General features: G+C 48.0%; 1 protein-coding gene across 1 annotated transcript in view; it reads left to right on the plus strand.

Moving 5' to 3' along the window:
- The first annotated feature begins 758 nt into the window (after nucleotides 1-758).
- Nucleotides 759-14,892, plus strand: part of LOC144368325 (transmembrane protein 132B-like) — a 35,669-nt gene continuing 21,535 nt past the window's right edge. Inside the window, 2 exon segments of the mRNA XM_078027131.1 lie at nucleotides 759-768; nucleotides 1,871-2,013. Of these exon segments, the coding sequence (XP_077883257.1) occupies nucleotides 759-768; nucleotides 1,871-2,013 (153 nt within the window).

The raw sequence follows: 14,892 nt of genomic DNA on the forward strand, positions 1-14,892 counted from the left end.
TTTTGAAATTATCTTTTCAAGACCCCATCCCAAGCTGGGTGTGGTGGCGCACACCTGCAATCCCTGTGGCTCAGGAGGCTGAGGCAGGAGGATCACAAGTTCAAAGCCAGCCTCAGCAATTTAATGAGACTGGAGGCAGCCTAGTGAAACTGTCTCAAAATAAAAAATAAAAAGAAAGGGCTGGGGATGTGACTCAGTGGTTAAGCACCTCTGGGTGGAATCCCTTGCACCAAAAAAAAAAAAAAAAACAAACAAACAAAAAACCCACATCAAGGAAAGAACATATGTCAAAACAAGAAGGTTGACTTACCACCCTGTTTCATTGGGCTGCCACCTTTCCCATGTGTTCCTTATAAATTTGATATTTTCTCTTGAAAATCAGCTATTATTTGCAGGTTTAATATCACTGCAAAGCAAATCATGTATAAAATGGTACTAAAACTCATACTACCTTGGGAGGGTTGTTGGGGAAACACAGAGGATGATTATTTGCATGCCAGTCATTTAGAACACCACCCATTTCCTAGTAGCTCAGTGGCCGCTGTGTTTGTCATTAAAGGCCCGCCCCCTCTCTTGCCCCCCTCCTGGTTTGGAATGGAGAGTGGGGGGCCAACTGAAGACACAGAGTGTGGGACCTGCCTAGTGCATGGGCTGAGGCAGGGACTGAGGAGAGGAGTGATGGGCGACGGCCTGTTGGACCCTCCTGGGGAGCTGAGCCGATGCTGTGGACTTCCACTGCTGAGCTGAGTTGTGCGGCTATGGCTGGCTGTATGCTTGGCCTTCCTCTCCAGCCTTGTGTGGAAGTAGCTTCTCCACTGTGGTCCCTACGTGCGCCTTGAGGTGGCTTTTTAGCTCATTTGTTGAGTGAACATTCTGAGCTCCACTGTAGCAGCTGCATGGAGGGCTGTACTCACGGCACCTTCCGCCCCGAGGTGGGCACAGATGGCCTGTTCATGTCCATAAGCTCCCTGTGGAGTAGGGGTTTATTTGTCCCTGTTTGCAGACCAGGGAACCTCTGCATGGGAGGTAACGTGGGGCAGAAGCTGCCCAGACTGTGAGAAGGCTGGACTGTGCAGGGGACAAAGAGAAGGGGACAAGAGAAGGACAGGGAGGTGGGCAAGGCCCAGGTGGCCCTCCTCAGTGAGTGGAACCCTACCTTAAGAACAGTAGGGCACTTTCCAGGAGTTTTGATCTGGCAGAGAGATAGTCTGGGTTGGAGATCTTGAGCCCTGTGAAGAGAGACCCAGGGAGAACCCCAGGGCCAGGGTAGCTGTCCAGGCCAGAGGCGCTGGGAGGGCAGGGGAGCTGGGAGAGGCAACAGCAGGAAGTTGACAGATGGAGATGAATTAGGAAGACAGAACCCATGAGCCCCCAGGGGTCATCAGGGTTTGCAGGGGAATCTCTGGGGTCCCAAGAGGTGAAGGAGGGGCCAAGGTGCCCAGCCAAGGTGTGCAGAGGTTTATGATGTGACGAGTTCTCCTTTGCTCTTTGTGCTGTTGTCTTTCTTCATTTGAAACAAAAATGAAGCGTGTGCTCCTGTGTTACTAAGCCCAGAACAGGCAATCAGTACCCCAAGGACCCTCAGACCGAGCCCCGGAGAATGCTGGGGAGAAATCCTGTGCCGGTGTGAGTCCAACAGATGCAGGAGGTGCGGGGTGTGGAAGGAGGTGGAGGAGGGAGCAGCTCGGTGCTCCCCGAGAGGCTGGGTGCCAGGAGAGGGTTCGGCTGCCGGTGTGGCCATCAGTCTGGCTAGACCCCACTTCACATGGCTGTATCCCTGCAGGCTCTTAGGGCAGAGGCGGTGCTGGCCAGCCTCACCCCACTCCCTGGGATCCAAGCTCACTCACCGGCACCTCTTCTCTCCTTCAAGACACGGAGGTTTTGAACACTGCCATTCTCACTGGAAAGCCTGTCTTGGTTCCTGTCAAAGTTGTGGGGGTTCAAGAGGACGGTTCCGTGGTGGATGTGTCAGAGGCTGTGGAGTGCAGGTCGGCCAATGAGGACATCGTGAAGGTACGTGATGGCTTATTCTGCCTGTCTCCCAAGTGCACATGGCTTTCATGGCTCACTGTGTACTAGTCTGGATATCTGGTGAACACCCTGTGCTCCTAGGGTTGTGGGCCAGAGTGACCTCACTAAGCAGCAAACGGCTGAATCAGAGACACCTGGGTCAGACAGCATCTGTGGGTGGCCGAGCTGCTCACCTCTGCCAAGCCTGAATCTCAAGGGCAAATCTGTGCCCACACTCAGTTCTATCTCCCTCCCCCTCCTCCCTCTCTTTCTTTGTAGGGTGCTGTTCTCTTAGCATCAACAGTCCCCATACCATCTCAATTGGTACCAACTCTCTGTGCCCAATCTTTCTATTAACTAAATGTATTTTCTTTAACTGCCTCGCTGTTTTGGAGTGGCTGGTTGGCCCCGCTGGTTGGCTTGTGGTGTTAATAAATGCCTCCCTGTTTCAAACATAAAAGCAGATTTGGTCTCATTACAGGATAATAAAACTCATGAGCCTGATGTACTAAATTTTTGTTAGTAACATTAAAATAAGTGACTATTACATTTTTTAATAGCTCATCCTGTGCTACCTGCCTTAATTTGAATATAACCTGAGGCACATAGCTCAGTTGGGGAGTCTGTCCAAGGGACACTTTTACTGTGTGCTTCATTCTAATTAGCTACACTTCTGACTCCAAATTCTGCTGGGAAGCAGCCCATGTTTTCAGTTTTCCACGGTCTTCACAGAATTCTCCTTAAACTGCTAAATTGGGTGTTTCTGCCCATTTTTTTCTGAGTATGTTGGTTGCTGCTTCTTTTTGTAGCAGAGACCTGGGGAGAAGGGACTTCAGTCTTGAGGACGATCCTTCCTCCTCTGAGTGCGGAGAGAGGCCTCGGGCCCACTCTGTCCCCATGTTTTAGGAGAAGACGTCAATGCCCAGCTCTGCCCTTCTTCACCTCCTCCCAGCTCTGGTTCAAACATTCAGCAAAACTGTTCATGACCAACAGGAAGGCCTTCCAGGGTTCCCCAGGGAGAAAGGGTCGTGGAGGGGTTTATTTCTCCTCAGTGCGACCTGCGGGAGGCTGTGTCTTGGTCTAGAGACAGTTTAGTAAAGAAGAAATGGTGTATTTGTGAGATCTAGTGAAAAACAAGGAGTCTGTAGGAAACTCAAGCTTGGTGTCGGTGGTTTCCTGGGCTTGGAATGTTAATTCTCCATGAGAAGAAGGCTGGACCAGCTTAAGACCTGGACACTTGGCCCTGATTAGGTGCCTGGAGATAGAACAAGCCCAGGCCTTACCTTCTCAGCTCAGGGGACCAAGTGCTCGCAGGAGATCATGTGCATGGATGAAAACATGGACAGTGTGCCTTTGGACACACACACTCCTCACCCTCCCCTGCCTTCCAGAAAGCAGGAGCAGACGCTGACAAATGGAGATGGCTCTGTGTGCTTATGCCATCATGGACCCAGACAAGTGACTCCCCTCAGTGGGTTCCTTAAGCCCTCCTGAGAGCCTCCTGAGAGCCTCCTGTGGAGCCCCACACAGGATCCTTGTTCTCCTGCCTGGAGAGCTCCACTCAAGGGAGGCCAGTTCAAGTTCAAGTTCATGGATCCCACCAAAAATATCCTCTTTCCCTCCTGATAGATACAGTTTTGGAAGAGGACAGATTTTGCCTATTGCAGCCTCATGAAAAAGCAAGTTCTATAGCAAATGATTGTTTACTCTTCTAGGTGTGAAATGGAGCCCACAGATCACCAAGCTCAGCCCTGCAGTAGGACAGGTCCTCTGGCCGTCCCTGCTGCCCGTGTCAGTGGGCCAGACTTAATTAGACAGCTGTGATGCACAGGCTGTGGCTTCACTCTTAATGTTCGTAGTCAATTTTGCCGTGACTCTAAGATGGATGGAAGTGTCCACAGAGCCCTGTGCTGGCCTCAGCCTCAAACCAGGGACAGCCCTGGACATTGGCACAGTTGTTAGTACCCTCAGGAGAGCCCCTCCATCTGTGGGGCTGCTGCTCAGCCACTCCTTCACAGCACAGGGAACACAATGGGGCCCTAAGGATGAGTTTACTGGGTCCCTAAAGATCTGCATGCACTGAGGGTTCAGTGGCCTGAGTCTGGGATTGAGATGGCAAGGAAGTGGGAATCCAGGGAGATGCAAATTATGGCAGTGCACAAATTAGCTTCTTCAACCTGAGATGGAATGACTTTCGAAGGACAGAATCTAAAGGTATAAATATTTTAAAAATCTGGAACCTGACCCTAATTGGGCAAGATTGGAGGGGATAAATGTCAAGTTTTAAGTCAACAATTACTCTGAAGTTAAAAATTAAAAAAAAAAAAGTAGGGGATCCGGCTTGAGAGTGTGTGTGTGCGTGCACACCTGTGTGTATGTGCATTGTATATGTACACGTGGCTGGCTGGCTTTTATTCTTTAATCATTGTGGTCATGTAAAAGTAGACAAATTCACACAGAAATTTGGATTTCCAGTTTCTGATGAAAAATCATGAGATAATGTGGTCCTAGGCCTTGGGCCCATGGGGGCTGCACCTGGAGTTGAGTAGAGGAGACCCTTTGTGTAAGGCTTGCACCCCCCAGCTCACCACAGTCCCCACTACTTCCTCTTGTCTCCCCCAAGGAGGTGGAAGGACATTTGCCACCTCAAGTCATACTTAGGAGGCTGGCTTTCCGATCTTAGATTTTAGATGAAAGTGAGTTTTTTCTCATACTGTGGTCTCAAAAAAGAGAAAGGGACAACAAATGATCTACTTCATTCTGTCATCCTTCAGGCCCAAGAGGACACCTGAAAATTGGATTATGTTCTGCCAAAGAATGTCTGGGTGGCCAAGGGTTCTTGAAATCAAATCACAGGAGGAAAGCCTACAGCAAGGGCGAGTGTTTAGCCTGGTGATGAGAAGAAGAGGCCCCAGGGTGAGGTAGTGACAGCGCTTTTATGTCTTTCAAGAGCCATCATGTGGAAGAGGGAGATTTGTGCTTTTTGTGTTCCTAAAGTGGCAGTTACAAAGGACCATTTTCAGTTCAAAGTAAAGGAAGGAGTGCAGAGGTGGTGAGTTCTTTGGTTAAGCATTTAGACAGACGATGAGGTTCAGATCTTAACTCCACCTTCCTTACCAGAACTTGGGCAAATCTCTTAACTCCTGTGAACTCAGATCCTTATCTACAAATGGGGATGATAATGATATGGTGGAAAGTTACCTTCTATAGAGATTTGTTCTAATGTCGTTGTGTAAGTAGAATGAACCACAATCAAAATAGTCCTGGAAAGCCCCTTAGAGGAGACCTGGGCTTTTGGAAGTTCAAAAGACAGTTGATTAAAAAAAATGTTTTCCTTGCTTTAAGCCACAGGCATAGGACAAGGGTTAGTTTAAAGGAAATGCTGGGGTGGGGGGTGTCCAGGTAAGCCGGCCTTGGGCAGCTGCCTTTTACTCTCTGTGTCTCCTGGTGGAGGTTTCATCCAGTGGCAGCCCAGCTATTCTGAGCATGTCTAATTGGATTGCTGTTTGTTAGATCTGTGTGATGAAGTCCCAGCATGAATTTGGGGAATAATTGAATGAGAATGTACATCTAAAGGAAGTGTTTGAGCCATCATATGTCAATGTTGCATTGATAGATGTACAAATTTAGATCCACGCGCGTACGCATGTCCATGATCACGTCTACAAATCTTAACCTCTACTTGGTTGTAGGGCCACAGTATCTATGGCTGTGTCTATGCTGTTCCCAGCCCTGAGCACAGTGTCTGGAACAAGTAAATGTTGGTTGAATATTCAAACAAATGAATGCTAGGGATTCCTGGAGATGGGAGGAGATACTATGCATGAGTGGCTTTTTTGTCTTTGTGGGACATTTCCCCTGAATTTCCTGTTACTGGAAACCTTCAAATAGAGGCGGAGAGAGCTCTAAAGCCATAGGACTTGGTGATAGTGGACATGTGGGCCTGGCCTGCGGTCCACCTTCTTCTGCCCTCTTGAGGATATTCCATTCTATAACACGTCTTGATCATCTGCTTGTGGAGGACAGTGCATATAGAGCCCCAGGAGCTACCAAGGTGGAGTGCATGTGACGTGTTCCCTTAGCAGTTTTCAACAGCACATGAGTATTAAAGGGGCACCACTGGTTGAGCATTTATTAAGTGCCAGATACTACCACAATAGGGACATTAGTACTGTTGACTCACTTCATTGTCACACGGACCTTTAAGCTAGGAACTATCAGGGCCTGGAGTTTGCACACGAGGAAACAGCAAGTAGAAGGGCAGTGCCACTCCTTGCGCTCTAGTGGATATGGGGGTAGATCCCTTCCAGGACCCTCAGACCCACGCATCCTGAGTGTCACTCTAATGTCATATACCACACTGTGTGGGTGAGGTGGCAGGGACAGTCAGGGAGTCACTTGATGATGGCTTACTCTGGATCTACAAAGGACCTGTTTCCGCCCACATCACCTGGAAGGTTTGTGTGTTAGTCCCTGTGGTTGCTGTAGCAGGTCACCATGAACTTGGTGGCTGCCCATGGTTCTGGAGGTGGGAAGCCTGTGAGAGGCTGGTAGAGCCACCTCCTCCTCCAGCTTCAGAGGCAGGCTGCCTTCCCAGTTCGTGTCCTCCTCCATCTCAAAGTCAGCAGTGTGACACCTTCACCTCTCCCTGTGGCCCCTGATCCCATCACCACGTCCTCTTCTCTAACTGCAGCCCTCCTTTGCCCCTCACGAAGACCTGCCCAACAACCACCCCAGTCTAGGTCCTTAAAGGCATCTGTGACATTCCTTTGCTACACATGTTGCGTTCCTAGGGCTGGTGACACAGGTTATACAAATGCGGTGACTTAACACATGGAAATTGTTCTCTTGGAGTCTGGAAGTCTAAAATGAGGGCATTGACAGCCCCACTCCCCCAGCGACTCTAGAGAGGGTCCATCCTTGCCTTGCACAGCTTCTGGGGGCTCTGGGCATTCCTGGGATTATGGCCTCCTCACTTTAATCTCTGCTTCCCTTGTCACCTCTTACCTGTGTCTCTGAATGACCTTACTTTCTCATACTGGTGCTTGTCATTGAATTTGGGGTTACTTTAATTCAGGATGATTTCTTCTTGAGATCCTTAAAATTTACCTCTGTCAACCCCTTGTTCCAAACAAGGTTGTGTTTTTCTGCACTTGTGGTTGTCTTGGGTCAGTGGATTGTGGCTGCCAGAGCCACGGAAGCCACTTGAGTTTCTCAGCAGAAGATGAATTTGTGCATGTTCCCAGAGAAATAAATATAAGTTCATGTGGATCTCGAAATTGTGCCTCCAGCCTGTGGCTGCTATGAGTAAGTGTCTGGCCTTTAGATATCAGCTGGACTCATAATAAGGAGATGTTAAAGGGCCAATAATAGAGCACTAACACGTGAGAGCCTTACCTGCCCAGGAAGAGTCTCATCTCCACAGGTGACCTGGGAGGGGTCAGGTCAGGCAACGGGTGTCAGAAGAAACAAAGTCTGCTGCTGAGCAGCCTGTGGGCTGCTGGTCACCAGACAGCCTGGAGGACCCGGTCAGCACCTTGGAGAGCAGCCTCACTCTTGGGATCACTGTATCCCTATGAGGGCTGTGAGGAGTTTCTCCAAGAGGCTGGACTTTCAGACAGGACGGGCTGGACAATGGTGTGTTCTCATGGGGGCCCTTACAGAGATGACATCACTGACAGGCCCCTCATTTTTCGGGTTCAGATGTGAGGGGTGCTGGTCAGGGCGGCAGGTCTTGGGCTCAGGCAGAGCTAAGCTGTACACCTGGGTTGGTGTGGATTGTTTCTGTTGTTGTTGCAGATAAAAGAAAGCCTGATCCAATGGCCCCTGGCTAATGCTAATTCTACTTGGAAGAACACAGAGAAAAATTCCAAAAGAGGTTGCAGGCCATCCTTCCTCCTTTAGCAATGCTTCACAAAAATTCCTCCCAGATCTGCGGTTACTCTATTTCTGGCATGAATTTCCCTCCTTCATGTGCTGCCAGGAGCCATGCAGCTCAGAAGAAGTTGTCAGGTGGTTTAGATGTTATTGCCTAATTTTGTCCTTCTTTATACTGGTAATTTGGACTTTCATTGTTCCATTCTAATTGGAGATGTGTCATATATTTCCTGTTGGCCAGGGATGGGCACTGCTGCCTTCTCGACCTTTTGTTCCTGTCAGCTTCATTATGATTTCAATATTAATTAGATCATTTGTTCTTCTCTGTCTTTGGCATCTCTAATTAAGAACTAATATCCTGGAATTGTTTCTGCATAATTCAAGGAGATCTTGGACAATCACGCATGAACCTGCACACCTCTGCCTTCACTTGCCAAGATGCATGCCTGTGCCCCCTCCTCCTCCTGGGGACCCTCATCTGCTCTTCCCTGGCCAGTCCTGCTTGATACAGGGTTGGGGTTTGCTGGAGATGTGGGGCTGTGACTGTGCTACAGATTTCAGGCCTGGTCAGGTACAATCCCTAGTGTCTGGTGTCTCCTGGGGACATATTTATTCTGTGTTCAGTAGGAGGGAAGGGAGCCCTCCATTGTGCTTTGGTTCTTGATTCACAATCTAAACCCCCATAATGCAGCTTTGGAGGTAGGGAGGGTGTGTCAGCTTCACTGAGCTTCCAGGAGAAACTCAGAGGAGCTAAACAAAGTTCGTAAATTAACTGGATCACAGAGCGGTGAGACCCAGACACAGGTAGGCATGGGTCCAGGCACAGAGGCCATGTGTTGAGGCTGCTGCCTCCCTCTGCCATTTTCCTTTCTAACAGCTTCTTGACCACACAGCTGACACTCAATGAGTTGCCCATTTTTAAATGGAGAGTTTGATACATTTTGATGGTTTTGTGGGTGCAAAATCACCACCAAATTGGGCCAGTGATATCTTTAGCCTTTGATTGTTCTTCTTGCTTTTTTATAATCCCTTCTCTCTCGCCCCTCTCCATTTGTCCCATGTAATCACTCCCTGACAGTTAATTTTTATTTTCTGGAGTTTCATATAAATGAAACAGTAAAGTATGTTTGTTATCTCCGTCTTCATTGCCCCTCTTATCTCTCTTCTTTCCCTCGGTGTAATTAACTTGAGATGTATCCTTGCTGGTATGTTAACTTGAGATGTATCCTTGCTGGTATGTGTCTCCATAATTCTTCTTTAACTGCTGAGCTGTATTCCACTGTGTGAATATATCACAGTTTGTCCCCGTGGATGGACATTTGGGTTGCTCCTGGTTGGGCTAATGCTGCTGGGAGCATTCATGCAAGCTTTTGTTTGTCATTTCTGTCACTTCAAGCTGTCATCTCTAGGAATAGAAGAGTTGCACAATACACAGAAGCACATGTTAAACTTTTTAGGAAGCTGCCAAATTGTTTCCTGATGTGGGTGTGGCATTTGCTTTGCTGCCATGGGTGTCTGAGAGTCCTGTTACCTCCACAGTTGTGCCAGCACTTGGTGTCATCATCCTGTTAATTTTTGCTATTCTGATGGGTTCAAAAAGGTGGGCCAAATTGGTTTTAGTTTGCATTTCTGGAATGATTAGTGCTATGGTATGTCTTCCCACATGCTATTTGACACCTACAGATATTTGGTAGAGTGCTACTCAAATTTTTTGCCCATTACAAATTTTTTAAAATGCTTGTGATTGATGTTATCAGGTATGATTTGAGAGACTTCATCCCAGACTCTGACCTGTCTTTCATGATCTTTCATCTTTTGAAGAGCATAAAATTTTCACTTGGTGAGATCCAATGTATAATTTTTTCTTTTATGAATTAAGATTTTGCTGTCAAACCTAAGAAATAATTGCCTCATCCATGTTCACAAGATTTTTCTCACATATTTTTCTAAATTTTCTAAATAGTTCAGCTGGTACATTTAGGTCTGTGATCCACTTTTTGAGTTAATTTTTGTGAATGTGAGGTAAGTGTCTGAATTCTTCTATTTAGCATGGATTTTCTGGTAGTCTCAGCACCATTTGTTCTCTGTCATTGAAGACATTCTGTGTTGAATTATCCTGGAGTCCTTGTTCTCTGTAAAGAGAGCTTTATTTCTGCCTTTTTTGTCTGGGTGGCTTATTGTCTTGCTTAATCACCCTGCTAGGCTTGCCTGTAAAGAATCCCTCACAAAGCCTTGACAAAGTGGCATGAGTGGGTGTCCTCCCTCAGCCCTGATCCTGGGGAGAGGACGCTCTCCTGGCTCCAGTAAGTTTAACTCTAGCAGTTTCTGTTGCTCTGCACACGACTTTCATCCAGTGTGAGGAATTTTCCTTCCAATCCTGTTTGTTTGTTTCTGTGTCTGTTGAGATGACTGCATGGGTTTTGTCCTTTGTTCTATGTGGGGGTATAAGGCTATTTCTTAGAGCAAAAGAGCTTTGAAGTATTTCAATTTTTTTTTCTTTATAAAATGGGAGATAACAACACTGTGGGCCAGTTCTTTTTGGGTTGTGTTTTAATTTTTATATCTAAGTTAAATTCTTGCTTGTTTGTTCTCTAATTCCATAGGAGTGTGGGGAAGTTGCACCAGTACTGTCTTTGGTTATTTAACAACGCTGAGAAGGAAATGCTCTGGGAGCTGGTTCTTTGGTGAGCTGACAAGCTCCGACTTTCCAGGGCAGCAGACTTGTCCAGTGGTCACGCCCAGCTCCAGCTCCTCCCTGTCACCTGGGGAGCAAGCTCGGCTGGGGGAGTGTGTGGATGGCACCATGGATGTGCCAGAGGGAAGGCGCAGCAGGAGCTTGGTGTGGCCCTCTCCTGAGATGCAGGGCTTCCTGCTCAGCTCTCTCCTGTGGTCGGTGTCCAGTGGCCCTGCTACTGGTGGACTGGCTGTGCCCTCCTCCCCTCAGCCCTCCAATGGGGCAGGACACTATCTGTCTGGCTCCTCAGTGCATCCTGGTCACCTGTCACTGAGCCTGGCACCAGGCAGCTGCTCCACAAACAGATGCTGAGTACAGCCTCTGGCCACTCCCTGGGGCCCGAAGAGGACAGCACTGCTGTGGAAGAGGGGGGCTGTGCAGTCAGGGATGCGGGTCTAGACCTACTCAGCCTTCACTCTCAGGGGATCGTGGGAAGGCTGCTCTTTTAAAAAAAATGGTTCTTTTTAGTCAAACACAACAGCAGAATCCATTCTGCATAATTATACAAGCACGGAATGTATTTTATTCTAGTTAGGAACCCCCTTCTTGTGGATTTGTGTGACAATGGAGTCCACGGTAGTGATTTCATACACGAACACAGGAGAATCATGTCACATCCATCCCACTGCCTTTCCTTTTCCGGCACCCTTCCCTTACCTCCACTCCCCTTTGTCTAATCTATAGACTTCTATTTTCCCTGCCCTTTATTGTGGTTTACCTTCCACATATCAGAAAAAACTTTCAACCTGTTTTTTTTGGGGGGGATTGGCTTATTTCACTTAGCATGATATTCTCCAGCTCCATCTATTTACTGGCAAATGCCATCATTTCATTCTTCTTTATGGCTAAGTAATACTCCATTGTGTATATGTACCACACTTTGTTTATCCATTCATCCATTGATGGACACCTAGGTTGGTTCCATAGCTTAGCTATTGTGAATTGAGCTGCTCTAATCATTGCTGTGACTGCATCACTGTAGTATGCTGATTTTAGGTCCTTTGGGTATAGACTGAGGAGTGGGTCAAATAGTGGTTCCTTTCCAAGTTCTCTAAGGAATCTCCATACTGCTTTCCAGAGTGGTTTCACCAGTTTGCAGTCCCACCAGCTGTGTATGAGAGTACCTTTTCCCCCACATCCTTGCCAAAATTTATTGCTTGTGTTCTTGATAATCTCCATTCTGACTGGAGTGAGATGAAATATCAGTGTGGCTTTAATTTGTGTTTCTCTACTTGCTAGAGATGTTAAACATTTTAAGTGAGCTTTGGAGCCTGACTCTGTAAAGCCTCGTAGGTACTGGGCACCCATACATTTCTTGTGCATGAGTTCATGCGATACTGTGCTCACAGTACCTGAACCCCACAGTCAGTCACCCCACCTGAAGCAAGCACAGGGCGCCGCCATCTTGCCTCTGAGCAGGGCTCTCAAGCTGCTTTCTTTGGTGCTCCTTGACTTCACCCTGAGCATGCCCTGGCCAGGTATTGCTGCTGATCTCTGGGGTGGGCTCTTCTCTCCCCACTCTTAGACTGCACATTGGCCATTTTAAACATACCAATGAGATTGTATGATTATTACCTTCTGCAGATAAAGATGTGTCCTCTTTTTTTCTTAAATATCTCAAAGGTCTACAGAGAAATTCACTCATGTGAGGAACTAACAAACCTAAAAAGAATGAAAGACTGGAACTCCTTTTGCAGCCAAGGTCCTGGCACCAAGGAGATGCGAGGAACATAGATGAGAGATTCTGAGACTCTCACATGCTTTCCCCAAATACTCATGAAGTTTAGCTCGAGCAATTAATTAGTGCTTTATTGATGTTTATCACTAGACTGTTATGGACTCTTGGAAGTGATCACTGCCCATTCAGCTGGTGAAATATGACTTCTGTCTCAGTAGGAATCAAGGGTATGTGCTTCCTCCAGGAGCAGGTGGAGTGGATTATGTGATCTCCTGTTCACAGACCCAGGCTTCTTGCTTACATCCCATTGTTGAGAGGAATGGGCTCTCAGTAGTAAGAGACCACTTCTCACACACACAACCTTCTCATCCTTCTCTGATTATATTGTCTCTCCCCTGCTCTTGGTTTGTCTTCTAGTTACAATAATGAAAGACCTGAGGCCAGGTAACTTTATAAAGAGAAGAGGTTTAATTTTGCCTCATGGTTCTGGAGGTCCAAGGTCAAGGGGCTGTATCTGGTGATGATCTTCTTTTCAGCAGAGTTCTGAGGTCATGTGGCCAGAGACAAAATATACACATAGAAAACTTGCTATTTCAAGTAGAGGTCACAGTAACCCCTTTGGATAGCAGATAATTGTGCCCCTATGAGAAACATGCTCTCCTGTCCAAACCCAAAGAACAGACCAAGAGACACAAAGTATCACAAACCATGAGGCTTTACTGACAGTCCTACAAGCCTGGGTGTCTGGGGGCACAGGCACACCCCCGAATGTTCCAACCAGCATTTTGTCTCCTCGAGGTGCAAGAGCCCTCCCTGGCTCCTCAGTGTCTGAGAACTGTGGGGTGCACAGTCTTCCTGAATGTCACCTAGGTTTTCCTGTCCCCTATTGGTTATTTTAAGGGATGTACCTGGAGTTTCCACACCTCTCTTTGCTTTCCTGGGCAGGAAGGCCTTTCCAGGATTGATCTGTCTCATGTGGGGTTTATCCCTGTTGGTCAGCCGGGCCTCCCCCCACCTCCTGAGAGTCGATGTGTCTTGTCTCCTCACTCAGGCGTCAACTGCCAGTCTAATCATTTGCTCTGTTTCCTCTTTGGCTAGTTTTCTTAAATCCTCAGTAATTTTGCGTTGAAGGCTAAATCCTGCATTCTGATAATGGACCACGAAACTCTCTGTTTCTACCTCCACTGCAGAGATGAGGAGACCAGTGCTCACAGAGGTCAAGTGTCCAGGCCCTGAAGATTGAAGGAAGGCACGGGAAGCTGGAGCCCAGGTTTGCATCACTCCAGAATCCGCATTTCACCTTTGTGCTGCCATCATAGACATGATCTGTAGAATTTAGGGAAGATTTAGTGAATCCGGAGGATGCTGAATTGGGAGGGGGATGTCTGGGGTGCAGGGCGTGGGAGGGCACAGGTGAGGCTGGAGGACATTGTGGTGAAGGGTAGTGAAGGGTACTGAGTGAGTCAGAGCCCTAGAGAGAGATATTGGCAGCACCAAGTGAGCAGACTGCAGTCCTGCATGGAGCCCAGACCACTGGTCTGCTGAAGGTGGAGAGACTGTGGGGCTGCACAGCTGGGCGGCAACGGGAGGGCCACTGCTATTGAGGTGGAATTCCCTGAGGCTGGACTCGAAGATGACACCTGGTCATTGAAATCCAGAACATGTCTCATTAATAAATCAATGACCGTCCCCAACCCATGACAATTCAGGGCCCAGGCCCATCGACAGCAGAGCACAACTGTGGTGTCCTAGCAGGAGGAGGCCCTTCCGAGGCTGCCAAAAGGTGCCACCCACAGCCTGCCTGAGCGGGATTCTGTACGGAATCTTCTCATTGAGTCAGGGCAAATGGGCGTGGAGCTTGCCAAGAGTCACATTTATAAGAATAGAAACAAAACAGTGCAGGAGAAGCGTCCATGAAAAGCTTCCTTTGAGATGCATGTTCTGCCTTGGTAGGCATGCCATGGGGCGGCTTGGTCCACTGTCCCCTGAGAAGGAGATGAGCTCTGCATCTCGGGAGGTGGAGGCAAAGTTGTGTTGATCAGGACTGTGGCTCCGAGTGGCTAGGACCAATTTAGTTCCCCCAGTAGAGGAGTGTGTTGGTGTCCCAGCAGTCAGTGGGAGGCCTGGATCTTGGTGATGGCAGCAGCCAGAGAACGGAGCTGCTCACTCTGCTTTCTATCCCTGTTACCATGCACGGACTTTCTCCTCTCAGAGCAGCTTGTCCACAACTGTTGTAGCCTCAGGTCACATCTGTATAGCCTTGTAAGGAGGGAGGAGAAGAATCTTTCACCCTCCTTGTTCAAAACTTTTGAGGCAGTGTCCTGGCCAGTTGAGAATGGTCCAAATCCTCAGCTTTGTGCTGGGGCCAGTGGTGGGAACCGGTCTGGGATGGGATTGGGGGCCAAGTGGTGCGGGCATCCTCAGGGAGCCGGATGGGCGTGCCTGGGTCACTTGCTCATCTTGTAGGCAGGATCTTAGGACAAAGGAAGGGGCTAGGGTTGCTGGGTACATCAACAAAACAAGAGCCCCTTTGCAAACATTTTTGTTTTAGAAATTAGAAATTCAAATGTGTTTCCAGACCTATCTGTTGGGT

This window comes from Ictidomys tridecemlineatus, chromosome 2 (genome assembly GCF_052094955.1).
Source record: "Ictidomys tridecemlineatus isolate mIctTri1 chromosome 2, mIctTri1.hap1, whole genome shotgun sequence".
Lineage (NCBI taxonomy): Eukaryota > Metazoa > Chordata > Mammalia > Rodentia > Sciuridae > Ictidomys > Ictidomys tridecemlineatus.